Below are 22,188 nucleotides of genomic sequence, written 5' to 3'. Positions count from 1 at the left end.
TACAATGTCCACAAAAAATATGGTTTATTGGACTAGATTAAATGATGTAATTCTTAGACACTGTATTAACAATGCTCTTGCAGAGGAACATAGTGAAACCTTTATTCCTGCCTCTAATGAAATCTCAGGGCAGGTAATTCATGACAAAGGGCATTGGATGCTTTCCAAGTCATACAGCTTTGACAGACTATAAGAGATCTTGCATATCCAATAATTGAAATAGAATTCCAACTTTTTGCCTTGCTGAATTCATTTTGTGCTTTTGAGTTCTCTCGAAGCTATGAAGAATTATAAACTATTAGAGCTTGACAAATACAAAGTTGATCAGATTTGTAACAAAAATGCAGAGACAATCATTAAAAAATACTGTCCTTTAAAAGTTAGGCCACATTACTTTTGCCTCAGAGCATGGCTGGCAGCTGGAGAGCTGGAATAACACTGAAAAAAAACTATGAAGTGACATCAAACAGGTCAGATGAGTTTTCCTTTTTCTTTTCCTACCAATACATCTCTCTTCACAGTACCATTGTGTCTGTGCAGTGGATATTACAAGTTACATTTCTTTTTCCTCGCTCTCTTTTTTTTTTTTTTTTGGTCTTCAATGTTTATTGGAATTGTCACTATTCAAATATTTTGGGTAATGTATTCAAATTTAACCCAACCATGCTGAATAAACTACATTGACAGTAGTTGGATTTTGTTTATAAAGTTGTCCTGAATGAAATTCTAGACACCACTGAAGACAATACCCACCTCATAGGTGTATTTACAAAACATTTCACCAGTTTCATGGCACAGGTGGATTTTGGATGCATTGCAATAAGGAATCATATCAATAAATTTTAGATAAAAACCTGACTGCCATTTCTGCCCTTTCCACTTAACACCGTGGGCAACAAATTATTTGGAGAAGCAACAGGTTCAGCAGATCTACAATAAAGAGAAACAGATCCAGACAACCAATACATTTCCATAAGAAGTTGTATGTATTAAAACCCAACCAAACTCAATCCAAACCAAACCCCAATGTGTCTTGATCTGGGATTTTTCTGTGCACACCAGATCCACCGAGTGATTCTTTGCATCTCTATCCTTGGAGGAATGTGGCATCTCCAACCAGAGGCATTAACAACCATGCACATACAAATGGTTTTATGCATATTCCACAGGAGACTTTTCACCCACAGGACAAAGTAACAGTACAATATATTGAACAGGCTGTTACACCCCACTTACCATCATCTTGTCAACAAAATCCATTATGCTAATATACAATGAGCTTTTTAAAACATAGATGGACAATACTTGCTCAAATAAGTATCATTAATTTTTATCAATGTATTCTCCAGAGTTCTTTATTGATCACAGAAACAGATAAGCCTAGACCAATACCAAAACCAAATGAAATTCAGTAGTCCTTCATTGTAAATGAGAAAAGAGCAAAATGACTTTCTGCCAGTACCACAAACCATGGACTGTCACAAAGTTTGTGCAAGAACTGGGATGGATTAGAACTGAGCAGCTGAGACCAACCAGCAATCTGGAATTGCCCCAGTATTTTGAAGCAATTGTAGATGAGCTACAAAAGAACAGTTTCAATACAGTTGTTTATGAGGAGTAATCTGGCAGAGGACAGTCAACATCAAGGACTGGTAAAAAACAGCATTGAAGTATGCAAATATGTCACAAAATGTAATTCTGCTGGCTGAAGAAGCTAAATAAACATTTACCAGTTTATTTAACTGATAATCCAGTTATCCTAAGACAAGGTAATGAAGCAGGTTCACCCTGTCTCTTACAGGACCAGAGAAATAAGTGTGAAGCTTCATGAACAGCTTTGCCCTGGCACCAAGCTGTGCTTCCTGGCTGAGCTCTAATGTAGAGATCTGCTGCAAAGCCTTTGCCTCATTCACATAAGGAAAATTTCCAAAGAAAGATTTCACATCTTCCAATTGTATCAAAAAGATTTTTAATTTGCTCTCCCCCTCTTCACTCTTCCCATCCAGAATACATAAACGATCTCTTGCAGAAATGCACCTCAATCTTTACCGAATAAGCAAATTAAAAACAAAACACGCAGAGTAATAATAAAATATCCAAATAAAAACTGAACTCCCAAGAAATGCCAAGTGGACATCTGATTCTACATCAAAACCAAAACCAAGCTGCCTGGGCTGTCAAGTTTCACCCTGTAGTGAGAGGCACCAAAGCTTTCAGGGAGATGTGTGTCCTACCCAAAGATGCACTACACCCATCTAGCTCACTTCAGCACAGAGGTTCATGCACTGAATGAGAGCTGAGTTCTGGCACAATGTGCTGCTAAAGCAGAAAACCATGAATCTTGTCAGACCTTCAGGAAAGGCAGCAGTGGGGACTGGGGAAAGACCTGGAAATATCAAAGACTTCTCCTGTGCAAGAGTGTGAACTTCAGTTCAGTGAAGAGTAGCCAGCTCACAATGTGACAGGCTCAAGCCAACTTTGGCACTTGTGTTACTGAAAATAATGTGGTGACTTGTCCCCAGCTCAGCAGGCAACCAGCTGTGAAGGTTTAATTGCACCAGTGACCACTTGAGCTGCAGCTGAGGGTTTCTTATCCCAGGGAAAGCTTGCTTGTTAGCTGCTGTTACCCTAGTCCAGCTGTTATTAAACAGAGACATGAGGTTATCATTATTTCCAGAAGCATTAACAGGATGCCAGGGGTGACAAACAAAAAATGACAGAGCAGAATTTTAAAATACATTAACAAGTAGGCTTAAAATCTACATTGTCTTTTTCCAATTTAAGCTCTGTCCAATGAAAGACAGTTTAACAGCATGAAGTGCACGTTGTATTACACTGGCTCAAAAAAAAGAAAATCACTGGAACAATCAAACCCTGAACATTCCTTAATTAAATGGACAAGTCTCTTGGGAATGACATGGGCAGAGACCATACTTTTTGTAGACCAAACCTGAGCAGAGATTGGATTTTGTTTCTTTTCTGTAAATAGACAAAACAAGTATTTCAAGGTAGAGCTGACGTGGTTTCAAAATAGCAATGACCCAGGTCATAATCAGAATTTTGTATATACAATTTGTATTAACTTAAAAAAATAAAGAAGTTCAAAATACCTCCAGAGAACATTCTAGGTTAGCAAAATGTCCTGTACAAAAGTAGGCCACATTTGTTGGTTTAAAACAAGTCCACAGCAGCTGGTCTTTTCTTAGCTGACATAGTAAATGGTCTCTTCATTTGGGGCTCTCTTGCTGGGGTCACTGTGGGTGACTTCAGCACCCCATGACGAGGTTTCTGTTCAGGATTGAACGCCACACGGGAGGGTCCTTCTGGGCTCACTAATATACTTTTGTCAGTCTTTTTAAATTCTGTTGAAACACAAGCCAACAAGTTAAAAGAAATGCAACTCCTGGAATAACTGGGCCCATCCATCAGTGTGGAATTTCCCAGCCTTAGAAGTCTGAGTTAGAGCTTCAAGCCCAGCAAAGATCAGAAGCCTAAGATCTGGCTATCCTGAAGAACACCACAGTGGAGTTTAAAAGATCACAGTGGGTAAGAAGTGCCTCTACTCTGACTGTTGAACAGCTCTAGAGACTCTTGGCTATCCCTTCTGCCAGTTGGGAGGCATTTATTTTTCATTATGTGCACTGTGTTATATTAACGTAAGACATTTATCTAAATACACTGCTCTCAATTTGAGCTTGACCTATTGCACACCTCAGAGAGTTAAAAAATAGCTAAATGAATACATGGAATATAATTCTGTGCTATGGAGCAAGACATTTATTTAACAGGGAAAACACTGCTTGCAGAAGGGAAGTGACATTTATCTACTCACAACCGTTAATAAACCACAGGCAGCCAAGATAAAAAGCAAACTTTGCTACTACAAAGTCTGATTTTATCAGCATGTCAGCACCTTTGCCTTGGGAAACAGAAGTGAGCAATGAAGACTGTGAAGTGCACGTGTTTCCCTCACAGATGCCCTGCAAACAGGCAGCTCAGGAGGGCAAGTCCATCACCCTGCTGCAGTTTTCCATCCATAGGGCTCCTTCTGCAGGTCACTAATGCACCACCCTGGAATTGCTCAAGTCTAGCTGCAGGGCTGAATGTCCTAAACTTTACCATCTCCTCTGGAAAGGAGCTTGAGGAGGGTTTGTAAATGATATACAAATATTGAGACAAAATAGGATCAGAAACATCCTGTTCTAGAGGAGTTCTACAGGAGTGTGAGTGTGTACAGCTTCCCCCTCCCTCAGCTATCAGAGAGGCTGTGGACATACACAAGTATCAGACTCACCTGCAGTCATGTTTTTATTCAAGCCAAACGTGACTTTTTTGGAGCTGGGTGACTGCAGCTTGTTCAGCTATAAAGCAAAATAAAGAGATAAAATAAGATTTCTGAGGCAATGCTATCAGTTCTTTTACCTGCACCTCCCTGATGTAAAGCAACCTACTTCCTTCATTTGGTTCAGAACTGCCCCAATCCTCTGGCTCTGACCCCTGTTAGACAGCACTGTTTTTCTAGCCAAAAGCAAACATATTCCATTTGTGCAGAAATCACATACTCTCCTTAATGTTATTATGTAATTCAACAACAAACAAGAAGTTATTTGTGTGTTAAACAGACTGGCCCCACTGCACTCAGGCCTCAATCTGCTAAGAGGACGTGGAAAGCTTTATGTGTTAAAAAGGTCTAAAGAGGGCAGACTTTTGAAGCCCTGTACTGTTGCCACTCCCCACAAATGAGAAGAAATGGAGGCTCAAAATCCCTTTGCAAGACTGAAAGTCAGTTTATGCTTTTGCTTTCTTGTGAAAGGAGCAGATTCAGAATGGTGTGTGTTCAACAAGAAGGCTGAAAGCAGAGGGGAAGGAAGAAGAGATTTCAGAGACATCTACAACTCATTTTCTGAAGCTCTGGAGCCATGTGTGACTCTGTCTACAGGGAAATGCAGCAGCATTTCCAGTTTTATCTGCTCACTTAAGGAGACTAACACAGAGTGGAAAACACAGCTCTAGTAAGGTCACACCCCTTGCTGGGGATGTTGCTTGGGAAGACATTTGTCCCCAGACTCAGCTGCCCTTTGTGAGATCACCTCACCTGCATGGATGTCCTGGTGGAAGAGATGGTGCTCCTGGCTTTCCTGAAGAACACTGCCTTTGGTACAGTTGATTTTTCAAATTTTACAAAATCGCTTCCTGGTTTCGCTTTCTTTTTCTTTAAGGGTGACAGAGCAGCACTGCTCTCCTGTGAAGGAGGGGAGGGGAAGGGAAAAATGCTTCAGTACAAACTGCTGCAGTTAACTCTACCTGGTGCAGTGATCAGTGCTGACCACACACTCACATCAACTGATCATCAAGGTTAACTCTCAGCAGGTAATTTTGCAATCAGCATGACTGAAAGCAGAAGTTCCAGGCAAGCTCTGTGCAGAAATAGGAAAGTCATTGCAAAGCACAGAAGGAAGGAAGAACTTGTAATAGAGTTGTCAAGCCCATCAGAGTGCAAAAAAACATGTTTTCTCCATGTGCATGAGGATACTTTGCAATTGATTCAGCTCTCCTGCACAAAGTGATCTTTTTTTTTACTTCATCATAAGCAAGAACTCTTCTGTGGTACTTCTGGATGAACAAAATAAATAACTAATGAACAAACACAGCTTTGGGCTAAGATGGAGACTTTGGAGAAAAAAAACAGAAAAAAAAAGAGATGTGACTATACTCTCAGAAATCCAGCTATTGTGTATTGCTACTAGTTTGCTGCCTCACATTCTTACTTTTATGGCATTTAAAGCAATTCTTGTCTCCAGCACAAGGCAATTCTTAGGACCTCCACTAGCAGAGCTGTCTAGCCTGCTGTCTGTGGACTGTGGACTAGTCAGTTACCTGTGGTCTGTGGTGAGGGGAAGTTCAATTATGCTGAACTTATTCATCAACCTACAGACATGGAATTCCAAAGGAATTCTCTGGCAAACTGTGGAAAATATCCAAGGGATGTGGCCTCTTTTCATCTGAAAAATCACTTGTACTTTAAATAAAGAGAAAAACCACCAGATTTTCAGCTTTCTGAATTGTGGAGACAACTCTGAAAGAATGCTGATCTTGCCTTTTTTTTCCCTTCTCCTCCTCCTCCTTCCTCTGAATATTTGAAGCTAATTCTCTGAAGGTGTGTGTTGTCCTTGAAATCAAGAATCAAAACATGCCCCTCATTTCTGGGCACAGGGCCAGGATTACATAACTAAAACCAGGAAATAAAACAACATGTTATTTCTCAAGCAATGAAAACAAAATTAGCAAAGCCTTATTTCCTCTGCATTTGTGCATTTTAGCTTTACCCTTTAGCTTTCTGCTTTCTTATCTCAATACTCTCCCTCTCCTCCTGACTCAACTTCCAAGTATCTCTCCTTGTGTCCATCCCTCTCCTCCCTCTCAACACACACACACAACTACCTGGACTGGGCAAGAAACAGAAAATGCCATCATTTCTTTAGAATTCAACATGTGAAGAGTGACCCACTAGTCCACACCTTGACAGCCAACAGGCCAGTGCTGGGGGTTGTGCTGCTGCCTTTCCCTCAGTGCTTACACTAATTTGTGCCAACAACTCATTTCCCTGAACTCTGAAGGAACTTTATATCTTGATTCTATCACAGGTCCTGGAACCTGTTGGTCACCTGCAGCAAAGTTTTACAGAAGGAGATGGGGGTGGCATAACTATATTTTCTTAGAAACTAAACTTTTATAGACAAAGAAAGACAAGATATGCAACATGGAATATTGAGACAAAAATTTTTAGAGAGCCAATGGTTCCTACTTTGAAAGCCCTGCAGTGAGAGAAATGCAGTTTGAATAGTGGGGAGAGAGAAACCTTTTGGCTCTTCCCTCTCAGCACTTTATCATCAACAAATAGAAAATATCAAGGTTATTTCATTACTACTTCAGCAACATTTCAAAGTGCATTTTTTCTCCCATGAAGGACTGAGTAGTTATATCAAGTTCATATACAAGACTTATTTGAATAATTCTACAGTTTCAAACTTAAGTCAAACACAGGTGAGCTCACAGGCTCATAACATGCACTTTTAACTCTTTTTTGTACTCATAATCTCATTTGTGCTTTATGATTTTTTTCCTCACCAAACTGAGGTTATCAGCAAGACTTCCAAGAATATAACTAAACCCCTGAATGCACATGGGAAGGGTGAATATACACATGAAATATAAGCAGTTAAAAAGAATTCCAGTAGCTGGAGAGGGAAGAACCCCTGCACTCTCTCTTAGTCACACTATCAAAACTATACAGTGCAAAATGATTTTTGACTCTCAAATTACTGAGAAAAATCAGCCCTGTTCTACTTACTACCAACAAGAAAATGGGGGTGGTGGGGAATAAATAGGTTGTTCCCAAACTCCAAGGCATACATTTTTGAAGAAGACTACAGTGAGACCTTCCTAGTGAAAAAACACAGTATTGTCTTTATAAAAAACTGGACCATTCATAAATATGATCACACAGCCACTGATGACACTAAATGTCACAATGTCATATTCTCTATTCCAGTGTCTATTCTCTTTCCCCAAATACCTTCCCCAGACAGCCCTAGAAGATGGAGCAGTGAGCAAGCAAAAGAAGCCACTCCTGGAATTGCTGTGGGCAGCTTCACAACGAGCTTATCCTATTCTAAGTGTGTGCTGCTGCTGCTGCAGAAGGGATGCTCCATCTTCCTATTTCTCATTGTTTTGCCAAAATATGATGCCCTTTGTGAGCATGGTATAAAGCTCAACCAGAGACCCAATGTACAAGAATAAAATTAACTCAGGCAACAAAGAAAAAAAAAAAGACAAAAAAAAGACAACCCCATCTCACCCCTAACATCCCAATTTCCAGCTAGATGGGTTCTTCCAGCTGAGTGGCTGGCACAGGATTTAGTGTTGTTGCACAGGAGGGTGTGACACCCTAGCAGTGCATGGATTTCTGGGTGACAATGTATGATGACATCAGCATGCAGCCCATACAGCCCCATGCTCAGAAAACTAAAGCCAAATTTGAAAATGAGGCTGACAGCTCCTGAAGCAGGCAGAGAAAAGAATGAGATGTACATACCACCTTCCTGCTTTTCTTGCATACAGTCTCCAGAACTCCATTGGCTTCGACAGAGTTTAGCACCTCTTTCACTTTTCTCTTCTTTTTCAGGGTTGATGTGTTCTGGCTGGAGACTTTCATCCCTTCCAAACCAACTAACTTTGTCTTCAGTGTGCCCTTTCTGGATGGTGCAGATTCAGCCCCTGCCTTTGTTGGCAGGGTCCCCAGCAAGCCTTCCTTGTTGGGTTTCAGGTCAGTTTGCTGCACAGGGGGATCCCCATTCACCAGGACAGCCCCTGCTTTCTGCTTCTTTTTCACAGCCTTAGGAGGTAACGGCGTGACAGATGGGTTGATATCCTCAGCTGCACTGGCATGAGCTGGTCCATTCTGACACGCTGGTTTTGCAGGAACATTCTGCACTTTTGGATTCATTTTCTTCAACTGACTCTTTTTCCTCTGTTCTGCGTCAGTCAGACTGCTCTGCACAGAGATACTGTGATTTTCTCTGGTGTCAGTTGCTGCACTTGTGGTCTCATTGGCCTCATTTACTAGCAATTTCTTTTTCTTCTTCTCCTTGTTATTTTCTGGCACCTTTTCCTGGCTAGAAGCATTAGATCCAGATGTTTCAGCTATTCCCTCATCACGATTTCCATCAGCTGTTCCAGAATCAGCACTTGGGCTGTCCCTCCTCTTCCTTTTTTTCCTCTTCCTCTGCGGAACTGATGGCACCTTCACACTTGACAGCTCTTCTTTATCCTCTAAATCCATCCCAAAAAGAATGCCATAACACACATGTGAAACACAAAAGTACTTACAACAACTGAATTCTATCCTATTTTTGTTCTTCTCTTTTAAAATAGGTGTACCATTTTCCTGAGCAGTATCAGCTGCTCAGGACACTGCAGTCTGCTGACGTCTGGACTAATTAATACTTTGCTAATTTTGCCTTGTCACAGCTAAGATCTAAACCATTCCCTGTGGCAACCCTATTTTTCATAGCAACATCCCTAGAAAGAGTTGTTATTAGCACCTGTTAAGCCCATCAGAAGGGCTACTCAGGGATTCAGTATTCAAACATTCCCAAATTCTTATATTCTAACACTCATCCTGTTTTAAGACTGACATGTTTCTGCTTTCCTACAGTAAGTACAACTGCTCAAAGGAGCAATGCAAACAGCTGCTTCCAGATCTGCTTTTGACTGAAATTTTTGAGGTGATGCTTGCCTCTGGATTGATAAGAGAAGTTCCTTCACTTTCAAAGAGAACTTCACATTTCACCTTCATCACAACAGGATACAAATCAGCACATCCTGAACAATAGTGTTGCCTTCCTCAGAACAACTTGTATCAAACGCTTTGCAAACTGCACAAGTCACTGCAGATTGTCTCTCTTCCCCATGTGGATCTTGCCTTACCTTTTACTTTTTCCAGCTCATTTTCCTGCCAAGGCTTGACAGCCTTTTTCTTTCGCTTTCGCCTGCCGAATTCATCGTCGTCTTCATCTGTAGAAACATCTTCAGGAATATCTTGGGGGAAAATTCCTGTTGAGGAAGGATAAGGTATCAGAAAACTAAGAGTCCTACTTCTGTGAACAGTTGTGCTGTTCATATACAGCATAACTCATATAAAAATTAAAAACAACTCCTTTTTCCCCACCCAGACTTAAAGAAAACCATACGACCGATTCCTGTTTGTTTAAGCAAAAATAATTATCTTTCATTTAGGGACAAAGTACAGGGCTGTTCAAATTGTGAAAGGAATTTGGCCATCTCACCAAAAAAGTTTATGTGTCTTAATGAGCTTTAAAAAGCCCACGATACTCCCAATATAATATTTTTGAAATACACATTAAAAAAATAGAAAAAAATAATTCCAATACAGATTGTATGGGAGCATTATATATCATTTAATGGAAAATAACTACTGTCTCTGTCTGCTGCTCAGTCCTTACCTTCTGCTAAGTCCTGGAACCTGGAGGTGGGAGGAAGGGAGAAAAGGAAAAACAAAACATTATTCCTGGTTTAGTACCAATAATAAGACTAGCAGAACAGCATCAGTGTACTTACTATGTTTTTGTCAAAATAGGACCAACGTATTTTGCATAGGAAGTTACAAAGAGCTCACTCCAAAAGAGATCTGCCTCAGGAACCCCCAAACTCAAACCAAACCACTGAAAGTACTGAGAAATCAGCAATTTAACACTTTTCCTGCATCTGTCCCTGGCATCACACACAACCTGATGTCCCATCCTGCAGTACAAACCCACCCTGTGCAGATAAATCTCAGCTGGTTGCAGTTGTCTGGTACCAGTGAGGAATAGCACGACACCATCACCAGGGCAAGAGAGGTTGCACAGAAAGCAAATGGAAGTTGTTTAGGACAAAGTGTATTTCAGCCCAACTCACTTTTTGACCAGCTTGTACAGCCGCTTTCTGTTCAGGGAAGGTGTATTTTTCTTGCTTGCAAATTCGAAGATTTTGTCTGCAACAGCCTTGTAATCAAACTGTTGAGGGGAAGTACAACATAGCTTTTCTTAGTTTATCCACACAAGATAATCCAGTGCAACTCATATTACCAATATATCAAGTATTAAGTTCAATAGGTAAATAGTAAAGACATACATCTTGAAACAGACACTTCCTTTAAAACCCAAATATTTTTCTCTGTTGAAGTTTACGCCCCCTTCACACACATACTGACTTCACCCACTACTTGTACAGATGGTTGCTTCATTATTAACAGAACAGCTGAATTCGGTATCGCTTTTCAAATGTTCCTAACCTTAGTTCTTACTCCAGAGAAAAGCCAACCCACTTCAAAATATTTAGCTAAATTATCAGACCTAAAGTGTGTCATGTCCTAATTCTTGCTTAAAAGCCACATAAGCATGAAGTTTATCTATCTGCATGTGCATTTGATGGGAGGATCTGTCAAAACCACTACACTGCACTGGGCATGGGTCTAGAAAACCCAAACTATATCATATTACCCTCCCTCCTATGTATCCCATCATCCACTGTCAATGAAACTTAGGCTGACTGCTTCCCCACCCATGTTGACTTGGCTTTTAGCACACATTTTTAAACTCTTGAAACAGGAAGGGGGGAACAGAAAACAGAAGGTACGGGAGAGAGGAAAGAGGAATTTTGACATGGATTGATTTCACTACCGGTCACAGAATACACATTACATAAATACCACCTTACATTAAATCAGAAGGAGATTAACATTTTGTAATGTTTACTTTATTTCTGCACCTCTTGACAGGGATGGGGAAAAAGACAGAAGTATCAGTAACAGAGCAAATAAGCCACAAACCTGAAGAACAGTCCCGATCCCATCATCTGCATTTTCATTGACATCCTCTGTTTTTTCAGAGCTCTGTGCTGATTTTCTTGACAGACATCTGTCTGCTATTACAGAAAAAAGGCTGAATATTAATGCTTAGTTTGTTTGAGATAGTGACTCCAAAAGAACAGGCTTTGTTAAGCACATCTGAAGGGAAGATGGGAAAACACAGTTATCCTTACAACACCCCGAACATGTGTTTGATTGGTTCAGAGCAGAAATACATTTTCAGGAAACAGACTTTTCCATCCTAGCAACTCTTATCAGGGCAATTCAGAACTCCCTCCTCACCTTTGGTTTTAAGCACCTCTTCATTTCCCTGTCTGCCTTCTTCAGCAACATCCTCCTCATCACTGTTGGTGCCCAGCTCTTTCATCAGGTCCTCGATGGCGAAGGGGGACTGATCCACAATCATCTCAAAGATGCCAGTGGCCACAGCATGGAGCACACAGCGGCTGGGTCACAGCAGAGCAGGGGGAGACCAAAGGCACACCATAAACACCCTCCCCTCTCACGTTAAAATAGGGGAAATTTGATAGAAAATGGGTAAGATAGAAAATGGGTAAGATAGAAAGTGGAAGAACACCAAGCTCTTCAGATGATGAAAGTGAACTTGTTACTCCCCGAACAGAAGTCCTTTAATCCAAACAGTGTCCTGCTAATGTCCCCCTCTTATATTTCACTGTTTATATGCTGACCTATATTACACTGCAAAGAAGCAGCTCAGCTGCTCTATGCATTAATAAATTAAAATAACTGGACAAATTAATCAAGAGAGGTTGATATAGCTCTTATAAATCCACAGAGATTATCTATAGCTTTAATAAATATGAGTTATCTTCAAATGACTGTTCACATTGCTGGTAAAATACCCTTCTTTCTTTATATTCTGAATTATGACTCTTTGATCCATTTATTAAAATATTCAGTTTCTTAATTCTTAAAAAATATTTATCCTTTCATTAAACTTACTCCTTTGATTTGGCAGCAATTTTGCAGAAAGGTTCGATGAACTTGAGATTTTGGTCTGCTGTGAGCTGTACAATTAGAAAGAAAAAAATGTGAGTATAGAAAATGCTGTATGTGTACACTGAAATTCCTTGAATATTGGTGTTTGCACAGGAATTGGTGTTGGGGGATCTTTTCTAACAGTCTTTCAGCATATTATATAATTCCAGCTGGCAAAGGTATCCAGGCCCTTTTTGTTACTGCTACCACTAACTTCCAGATATTCCCTGGAAGTATTATAAAAACACTGACTACCTTGCAGACCTTATTCTGCTGAGTACAGAAATACAACAAAACTTCTTACTTTAAATATGGAACCATGAGGCAGAAAAAACTTCAGTAATTTTGTGTACTTTCCCAAAGAAGGTCAGTAGCAGACAAAAATAAGATCTGGGCTTTTCTTAACTGAGCTGCTTGGACCAAACCACTGTCAGCTACAGTAGTGCTAAAGATACAGATCCTTCCCTTCAAAATTCAATTTATGAGCATCATGTGTGATTTCAAACAGTCTAGGGGACTCACTCCCCAGGCTTCCTGAGAGTGGCTTGGCTACAGCTGTGTGTGACTGTGGAGCTGCAGAAATGACTGTGGCTCCAAGTGCTGGCACTTCTCAGGTGCAAACATCTTCCCTCTTACTCCACAATCCAGAACCACAAAACCTGCAGGCAGGATTGCTTTCAGCAGGAATGGAAGATAGCTGACAGCTTTGTCCATTGCAAGAAATATCAGAGGCCAGAGACAAAGGGAGGCAACTGAGAAGGAGCCTAGGATAAGTGTGAGGGAGCAGGAAGGGTGGAGGGATGGGAGAAATGCTCTTTGGCTTTGATGCTGAACACTGCACCTCTGGAACAGGAGCCAAAATTAATGGCTACAAATTAACTGCCACAGCAACAAACAGCAGAGCAAGACAGATGTCACCAGCAAAACAAACATCTGGGTGTGGAGGGTAAACTGCACAATGCACAAACAATAAGTAAATATTACACAACTGTGAAAGCTCACTTTCCTCCTCTATTTAGGTGTTACACAATGAACTAAGAGCAGGCTTTCTGTCAACCTTTGCAACTGCAAAGACTGGAAAACAAGTTCACACAAGGAAAATTACACAGTCCTTTCTGAAACAAACAAATGAGAAGAGTCTAACTTTTCTGTTGCTATTTTTCCAACCTCAATTTGGAGCAGCATAGCAGTACTCAGGAACTTGAGAGAAACTGTCTATTTTCACTGTCAAAGACACGAATAAAATTAAAAACATAACTTGAAGTCACTTTCTTCATGCTTACTCAGTATTATGTTACATTTAAAACTATTAAAAATTACATAATCTAAAAATTACATTTCTTCTAAAGTGCTGCATGCTACAGTTAACATCAATCAAGAAGAAAATTGCAAAGTATTTTCTAACCTCCTTTGCACCAACTTTAGCCAATTCATCCAGATAGATGTCAATGAAATGGAACTTTATCCCGGTGGGAGAATTGCTGTCTGGGTCCATAATTTCTTTTATTAGTAGCTGCAGCAATGGTTCAACTAGACTGAAAAGAAAAATAATAAAGAGAAAAAAAAGAACAAGATACTGCTATTTAATTACTCATGTCTTATTTGCCTGAAAACAAACTCTAGTCATTCACAGCTTTACCACTTCTTTACAGTTATGGACAGCTATCCAATTTGAATTTTTTTCCCTATTTTTTCCCCTGAGGCCTATCATTGCTATCTTTCAGGAAACTGAAGCTTTGTATATTCCAAGCTTTCTCCCCAGCATTCTTTGTGACCTCCTGCAAGCAATTTTGCCCAGAACAAACATTTCCAATCCTAAAGAGAATTCAAAACATTGAAAACCCATAAACATTATTTCAGTTTTACTTTAATACACCTTTCTTCAAAAGCATTTTAAAGGACAAGAGGAAAGAAAGTCATGCTAATCAGCTTCTCGGCTCCACTTGGGAGGGAAAGGCAATTCTGGAGCTCCCTCACTCTGCAAAGACAGGAATCATGACCTTCTCTTCCCACACTGCCTCCTTCCAGTGAAAGATGGAGGCCAAAGCCATAAGAAACCTTGTCAGAGATCAGTTTGGGTGACCATGTGTGTGGGAAGAAGGGCTTTGGCTTTATCCAAACTCCTGTCAAGGAACATTTTCATCTGTTCAACCTGAGGGCATTTACCCAGTGCAAAATTAAGGCAGAACAGGATGGATGGGGTGTCCTTTAGTTCTGCATTCCTTTCTGTTTCAACAAAAACATGCCTGTGTCTATCCCTCATTTCAGAAGGCAAAAGAGAGAAATGATAACCTTAACACTGGGTTATCAAGCACTGTCAATTAAAAGACTTAAATCTCTTCATCAATTTAAAGACAACAAGCTTAGAAGTGGCACAGGAGCTCTAGATAGAGCAAATGACTGCAATTATTTGCCTTTTAATAGAATATGGAAGAAATACACCATGGTTTTGTTTGTATAAAACAAATAGGAAGCTAGTTTACAATTAAATGGTTCTGTCTTATCAAAGGACAAGTCACCGTGATTAAACACAGTAAAATAAAAATTTAGGCAAGTGACAGCCAATAAGAAAAACAACATTAACAAACAAACAAACAAACATTTTAAAACATTTCCTTTTCTGTATTTTCTGGGATGGAGGTTCCCTGTCTAATTCTCTCTGCAGGTGATATTTCATTGACAGCTCTTCTGGCTGAATCAGAAAATGAAATACATTAAATACTGTATTTAATTTAACAGTGTGACAGCTGACTATGTTACTAAACTAAGTAAAAGATATGAAGAACAAATAAGCCTTAAAGCTAAGACTTCATGACAGTATCATGTATGAAAGGAAAAAGGATCTTCTAAGGGAAATATATTTCATAAAGGTAAACTGGGGAACTTGTTTATGATGCAACAATAATCAGAAATCCACTTACCCCTCATCCCATTCATTTCTTTTCAGCACTTCAAAGGATTGCCTCAAAATCAGACGCATCAGCTGCAAAGCAGAAAATCTGTTACACAAGTTGTTTATGAAAAAAGGTAAATCAGTCACTGTGACTGTAAGATGAACAGACTTCTTGGTAAGTCTCTTTAGCACAAGGTGGAAGCTGCCTCACATGAACATTTTGACAGATTGTCTATCATGTAATGCAACAGAAGGGTGCTGTGAAGCAAAAAGACAACAAACTATGTTCATATGCTAAGCACAGAACAATCTATGCCCATTTCTACTATACAGCTTTCTCTTGCTCCAACCCCCTGATTTCTTCATTAAGTGCTGCCAAATATTAGAAAGCCCACACCTTAAACTGGCTCAACAATACAATGATAACAGCAGTGAATGTGCCTGCAATTAACTTCTTTCAAAGAAGATAATGGGATTTTATTCTTTACAAAGGTATGCTTTTTAAGATCTTAGTACTGGCTTTAATACTGTTTCCTACAGAAAGAATTCTGACAGCTGAATGTACTACAGTGGATACTTTACTGGTAGAAAGATGGGGTTCTAGTGCAGAGTCATAAAAGGGTCTTTAACCAGTCTGATCTAAATAACTGATGTTGATACAGTGTCCTTTGTGAAAGTATTTATATTCCAATATAGAAATCAATGAGAAAAGTCACTGTTTTAGAAAAGAAAGCACTTGAGCACAATATAAACTGTACTGGCTTTTAGGTTTGCAGCCGTGAGTGAAAGCCTTTAAAACAAACATCTCTTGCAATGGGTCAAGAAGATGACCCCTTGTCTTCTCTTACAATATACACCAGTGCATGTGCAGACAAAGCTGCCTCCCAGCACAGCAGCACCACGTGTTTTCTAGGACAAAACACCACCCAGAGATGTGTTATTACCATGTAGTACTTGTCCAGACGCAGATTGTCGATCCCGTTCCATTCCCGGTTCATTGTTTGCCAAAATGTCTGGATGAACAGGTGTCCTGCAAGGGAGCAAGGAAAAACATCTGCATGTGTGCCATGATGGCTTATTTTGCTAACCTGAAAGAGTCTCAAGAAAGGGATGCTGCTCCCTAGGATTTTCCTAGGGACAGAGCTATGGGAAGACAGGCTTGAGACTGGTAAAAGTTTCAATTAAACCTGAGAACAACACAAGAAAAAGCACACAGCTACTTTGGAAAACTAGTTTAATTCCAGGACAGATTTGTATCTATCCTGTGCTATATACACACAAGTTAGAATAAAATATCCATTCTGCACCCATTTCTACCCACGCAAGTTTTGGCATTGACTAAGTACTTTATTTCACGAGTATTTTGAATACCAGGGGTTTAACAGCTCATGAAACAAGGTTGGTTTCGAGCAGGAAATACACAGAACAGTCTGCAGAATGGAGAAGCAAGGGGACAAGTTTGTTTTGCTACCTGTCCTGCAAAGTCTCACCTTTATCACACTGAAGATACAACTCTTCCCCTGCAACAGTCAGAAAGAAACTGCAGCTCATTTCTCCCTTAACGCAATCACACACACCAGTTGGACAAAAAGGAAAGAAAATAACACCAAAGCAGCACCCTATCTGTCTGTCTTTATTCTGGCCCTGTGACGGTGGCCTAAAAATCACCAAAGAGGGAAGTACCTCACAAAGCATTAATTAAAAAGTACTTACGAGCCTCTGTATTCTGAAACATGTGGATAAGCTGTGAGATATTGGCTGCAAGTTCCTCCTAAAAGTAAATAAATATAGTTAGTGTAGCATATTTTAGAGCTTGGTCTCCTCACTAAACACACAACCAGCAAACAGCAAGAAGTATGAATTTCATGAAACATTTCTCAAAATGAAAAATAATCTCTTAACAGCTGCTTTAGTACTGCAGTTATCCTTCCACTGGGAATAGGTCAGCTGGAAGAGATGTTTCAAGGGTTTGAAAAACTATTCATTTCACCACATCTCTGCACAAATCATCTTTTTGACAAGCAAAATTAAATTAGGAAGAGAAGAATCCCATGTATTTAAATTAACAAATGATGTAAAACTTACAGGCACTGCTCTCATATAGGTCTCTGTGGAGCTGTCTGGGCTCTGTGAGAGATAAACCTTGTTCATGCAGATAAGTGATTTGAAAATTGAGGTTACTGAGAGCTGCTACTCCAAAACTAGGAGCTTTTGTAAGTAGGGAGGCAAACTAGTAGAAGTTGACAAAAATATGCAATAGGGCCAAAGCTGGTAGCAGATGAAGTGCTACTGACTAACTAAGGAAAAGGAGGTGTGGAATTTTCACATTAAATCTGCACAAATGTAGCTGCAGTTAAGGGCAACCCGCTGTTACTGCTTTAGTTCCACCAAATCAACATTTCATGAGGCATTTATTTGAGATCTGGTTATGAAAGGTAAATAGCCACACCTGCCCCACAGAAGGTGACTCCAAACATGATCTGTTCATGTTCTGATCACCCAGTTACAGACACCTCTCCTTCTGCAGGTGCTACAAATCGGCTACAGGGAAAGGGAAAAAAAATCCCCACCATAATTTTCCCCATTCTAAATTCATATGTCCCTAAAGTGTATTTTGGAAGGATCCACACAAGCAAATATAAACCCAGTAACCATACCTGAAGCAGAGGTTTATCCTGCATCCACATACAGTAGAAAAGGCCCTTCCATATTTTTAGCAGTTCTTCCTGGCTGAAGCCACCTAGAGTACAGAACAAGTCTCAATGAAAAGAAAAAACACACATTTCCACCAAAGTATTTTCATTAAGTTCCCTCTGCTCCCTGCTTTCATCTTTCTTTGTATTATTTTCTCCTGGTTCCTACTGTAAGCACATTAATTGGAAGGCAATTTGGTATAGAACAGTGATTCCATCACTGTAAGCTTCTACCTTGTACTGAAACAACAAATATTTCAAAGCAATCACAGGTAAGATGAATACCAAGATAATTCTGACAAATCTCTCTGGCATATTTTTAACACCAAGTCTAAAAGAAATTTTTAATGAGGCCATCAGAACTACTTTTACAAGAGATAATGTTTTTGGGTTTGATTTTTTTTTAGTAAAGTCTCACTTTACCAATAGTTTAACTCTTTACTAGGCATTTATTCTGACATAATAAACTTATAGCAATCAACAAATTTATTTCTGTATGAAACTCCATAATCAAAGAGCCTGAGCAACTATAATGAAAAATATTTCCAATACAGTTAGTCTTGAGATGTAGTAACAGCAAAAAATATTTTCACATTACAGAAGGAAAGTTCTACAAGAAAAGTCAGTAATAACTGCCCAAGAACTGGATTTGTCATTACATCAACTACATTTCTTCAAAGTAAAATTGCAAAACTACATTGTTACAAGGCAGCTACAATGACCTACTACAGCTATTTTCAAACTCTGGCCTATTAAGTACTCCCAAGTAATTTAAAGAAAAATCACTTTGGAAAGGTCATCATCTTCAGTAAGCTCAAATTTGCTCCAAAAAGATCACTGTCTCAGGGGTCTGCTAGTCAAAAAGCCTAAGACCCAGTGCAAGATCTAAATTGTGCATCTTCTCCTTGGACCAAGACATTTGAAAGCAACTATCACTCAGACAAAAAAACCTGCAAACACATTAGTGGAATCATCTGCAGTTGTGCTTGGTTAAAAAGAAAGGAAGTGAGTGAAATACGCAAAATGTGATGTGTCCAGCAACAATAAGCACTAATTATAAATTTAACTTAGATGTAGGACTCTGACCAAAAGGCTTTAGAGCAAGTTTCTTTTCCTAGTGGCCCAAAAGAGCAGTTTCAGGGTTGTGTTTTCTGGTTCTCAACTTTATGTGTTGTCCCCTGCCACAGCTGGCAAATAATAATCATTCAAGTAAGGTTATTTTAAAAATTGGATGTGTTGTATTAGCAACCACAGTGCACAAAACTGGAAGCCTTCTTTACCTTAAAGCTACCTTACGAAAGATTTTGGCTTTAGAGCCTAAATTGTAACCACTGCCATGCAACAGTAACTGTGTTCCTATGTATTGTGAGAGCTGGAATTGACATGTTACAACCACTCACAGATACTGCAATGCAACCCTTGTCAGCATTTCTGTTTGGGAGTTGGGCTGCTTTGACACTGCTATCACAGAATTTGTTACCATTTTTCCTATTCTAGATAATTGCAATGGATCAGATCCACACAGGCATGTTTCAGTGGAAATTATCTAAAACCCCTTCTAGACCTGGGCCCAAATAAGTGCAGCTCTGTGGGACAGGAAACCCCCCAGAAATGTTTCCTCTTTTACTAGAAGCTATTTCTGTTTACCATTCTTTCATCAATTCATTTGCTAGTTCTATGTCTTCCAGAAAGTTTAACTTCTTGCTGAAAATTAAGAGCTCTGACTCTCTGAAGAAGTTCCCCCAGAATTAGCACAGACTACACTCAGCTGTCCTGTCTACCTATGAAACACCTGACAGCCCCTAACATCAGGTGAACTCCAGCACTTCTTCCAAAAGTCAGCACATTCTCAGCTCCTCCAGTTAGGGTATCTTACCTGGGTTGCCTGATGTGTCAGCCTCATCCCTCTCAGAACACTGGATGGGTACAAAGCTGCTAATTAAATAACTTAAAAAAAGCCCCTCTCTGCTGAACATGCTTTCTCTTTAATCCTGAAGAAGTTAACCTTTGTTTCAATACTACCAGTTTGAATAGTACCTAACAGCAAGCAAATCTAAGAGCTCTGGAAATTAGTCACCCTTGTTTCCCACTCATTTGCATTCCGTGGTGTGCTGATTTTAACATGCAAAAGGTTCACAGCCCACCTGAGCAATTTCCCTGTGATGGTTTCATGATGTATTAAGTCAGTACCTGAACCTACAGCCTTTCCCCCTCAGTTAGGAGAGCTCCTGTCCATCTTGTGGCTACTTCCACAAATTCCAAGGAATCTGCACTTTGCAGTGAGATGCACAGAGCACTACTGAGCAGAGTGTCCCCTTTAGAAAGTCTTCAGAGTTAAAAATAGCTGGAGGCTCAGAAAGTACTGGGGAAGTATATGATGTACACCATCCCAGGTGCAAGGCAATCCCTAGATCTATGTTAACTGTCAGGAATGGGATAATGACTGTTTGGCTCCCTGGCCTGACCCTATACATCCCAAGTGCCCTTCCCTCTGTCAGATGTGGCTAATGGGTCAGATACTACTGAGAAATGGAAGAAACAATATGTATTCTACAGTCTTTCTAAGGAGTTGACTCAGGTCCAACCAGCACTCCAGCTGCAGTTTAGCTCTTGGGTCAGGTCTAGGCTGGTTCCCCAAAGCCACAAATATAATATATATTAATATATAATATAAAAGTGTAATATACAATAATATATTTTACATATATGACAATTAAATATGTATAAAAGAGCTGATATATATGTATTTTATATAAATAAACAACACATACATTCTAAATTATGTATTACATTATACATTATATATAATGTAAGGTATAGGAATAACCCATGCCCACGTGGAAACTGTGCACAGGAGGCAGTTTCAGGTGCAGGAAGCTTCAGACTGGCCTTGCCAGACTCAAACTGACTCCAGGAACTCTTGGTTCTATAATGCCAATAAACAGCTCCAAATAGAATTTTGGGAAAAACTTGGGAAAAAATCTTTTGATACCATGAAGCAGAGATAATGGTTAACCCAGATGGGTTACACAGAATCAGCTGCAACTACACAGGTGCTGAAACACCCCTGAGCTTGCCTCAATTCCCTCCAATACGCCTGAATATCAGTCATGGAAATAGGCAAACATCACCCCACAGAAAGAACAGAAAATAAAACTTTACTCTTCTTATGCTGGGATGTTTCCAGCCTGGATCAGTTCAGTGCATTCACACCCTGTTCCTCGGGAACGAGAGCTCTGAGCCATCCTGCTCCCGTCCCGGATTTGTTAATGCTGCCAGCAAGACCCTCCCCCGGTCCGAGCTGATACTTCCAGAGCCCGGAGACACTTCCCGGGCGAGCATCCACGAGTCCCTCTGCGCCCGGGTGCTGGGGCTGCGCTCGGGGCAGAGCAGGGGCAATACACGCGTGCACATGGTGAAACACGTGCGTAAAAATAAAATAAAATAAAATATAAAATAAAATAAAAGTAAAGGAAAAAGAAAAATACAAAAAAAATAAATAAAAAAAATAAATACAAAATAACAGCCCGAACAGAACGCGCAGGGAGGCGGGCCGGGCTCTGGGTGGTGAATCACACACGTGGTGATTCTCTCCCCACGCCGTCCGCCCGCCGGGGCCGCCGCTCCCCCCGCCACGACACCCTGTCCCTGTCCCTGTCCCCATCCCAGTCCCAGTTCCCATCCCGGTCCCCCGATCCCCCGCTCCGTACCGGCGGGGCGCTGGGTCCGCACGCCGATGTATCCCCGCAGCTTTTTGAGGGCGCGGTCGCGGATGCGCTTCTCGTTGGCGGCCAAGCGCTGCGCGAACTGCACCTCGGGCGGCTGCACGGCCGCGGGAGCCATGGCCCGGCCCGTTCCTGTCCCGCTCCTGTCCCGGTCCCGGCCCGCTCCGGCCCGTCCTGCCGCGCCGCGCTGGGCTGTCCCTGATGCCGTCACTGGCGCTGGGCTCTGCCGTCACACGGGAAGGCGGGGCGGGATGGGCGCCGGGAAAGCGCCGCGGGGTTCGGGCTGATCGGCACTGGCGGGGTGCGAGCACAGGAGGCACCGGCGGAGGCACCCGGGGCTCCCCCACCGGCCCGAGTACCGCACAGATCACGGAGGCATTAAGGCTGGGAAAGACCTCCGAGATGGTCAAATCCAGTCACTGACCGGTCACCACCGTGCAACCAGAG

General features: G+C 40.8%; 1 protein-coding gene across 3 annotated transcripts; it reads right to left on the bottom strand.

The window, feature by feature from the left end:
- On the bottom strand, positions 1-21,962 carry RRP1B (ribosomal RNA processing 1B). Of its 3 annotated transcripts, none has more exons than XM_085045977.1 (16): positions 21,727-21,962; positions 17,981-18,063; positions 17,037-17,094; positions 16,268-16,353; positions 15,352-15,413; positions 13,836-13,965; positions 12,395-12,459; positions 11,714-11,877; positions 11,393-11,487; positions 10,480-10,577; positions 10,026-10,045; positions 9,490-9,615; positions 8,096-8,832; positions 5,096-5,242; positions 4,295-4,361; positions 1-3,362 (listed from the first exon to the last, which is right to left on the bottom strand). In XM_085045977.1, the coding sequence occupies exons 1-16, from the start codon at positions 21,857-21,859 to the stop codon at positions 3,172-3,174; spliced, it is 2,262 nt and encodes a 753-aa protein (XP_084902103.1). In that variant the 5' UTR covers positions 21,860-21,962; the 3' UTR covers positions 1-3,171. The 3 variants fall into 3 exon arrangements, with proteins under 3 accessions (XP_084902103.1, XP_084902135.1, XP_084902218.1); XM_085046009.1 differs by having other exon boundaries at positions 11,393-11,484; XM_085046092.1 differs by lacking the exon at positions 21,727-21,962 and adding an exon at positions 19,893-20,031.
- Positions 21,963-22,188: the final 226 nt, after the last annotated feature.

Source organism: Lichenostomus cassidix, chromosome 1 (assembly GCF_008360975.1).
Source record: "Lichenostomus cassidix isolate B80296 chromosome 1, HeHo_3.0, whole genome shotgun sequence".
Taxonomy (NCBI): Eukaryota; Metazoa; Chordata; class Aves; order Passeriformes; family Meliphagidae; genus Lichenostomus; species Lichenostomus cassidix.
This window is presented reverse-complemented; position numbering and strand designations above follow the sequence as displayed.

What these genes read in the sequence shown, in the direction of transcription:
- RRP1B (XM_085045977.1), bottom strand. Translation starts at nt 21,859, where the DNA reads ATGGCTCCCGCGGCCGTGCAGCCGCCCGAGGTGCAGTTCGCGCAGCGC. An exon ending in GGATCGGGACTGTTCTTCAG is followed by an intron (nt 10,578 to 11,392) that starts GTTTGTGGCTTA and finishes TCCCCTCAACAG; the next exon opens with TTTGATTACAAGGCTGTTGC. An exon ending in GCAAGAAAAGCAGGAAGGTG is followed by an intron (nt 5,243 to 8,095) that starts GTATGTACATCT and finishes CCTCCTTCACAG; the next exon opens with GAGAGCAGTGCTGCTCTGTC.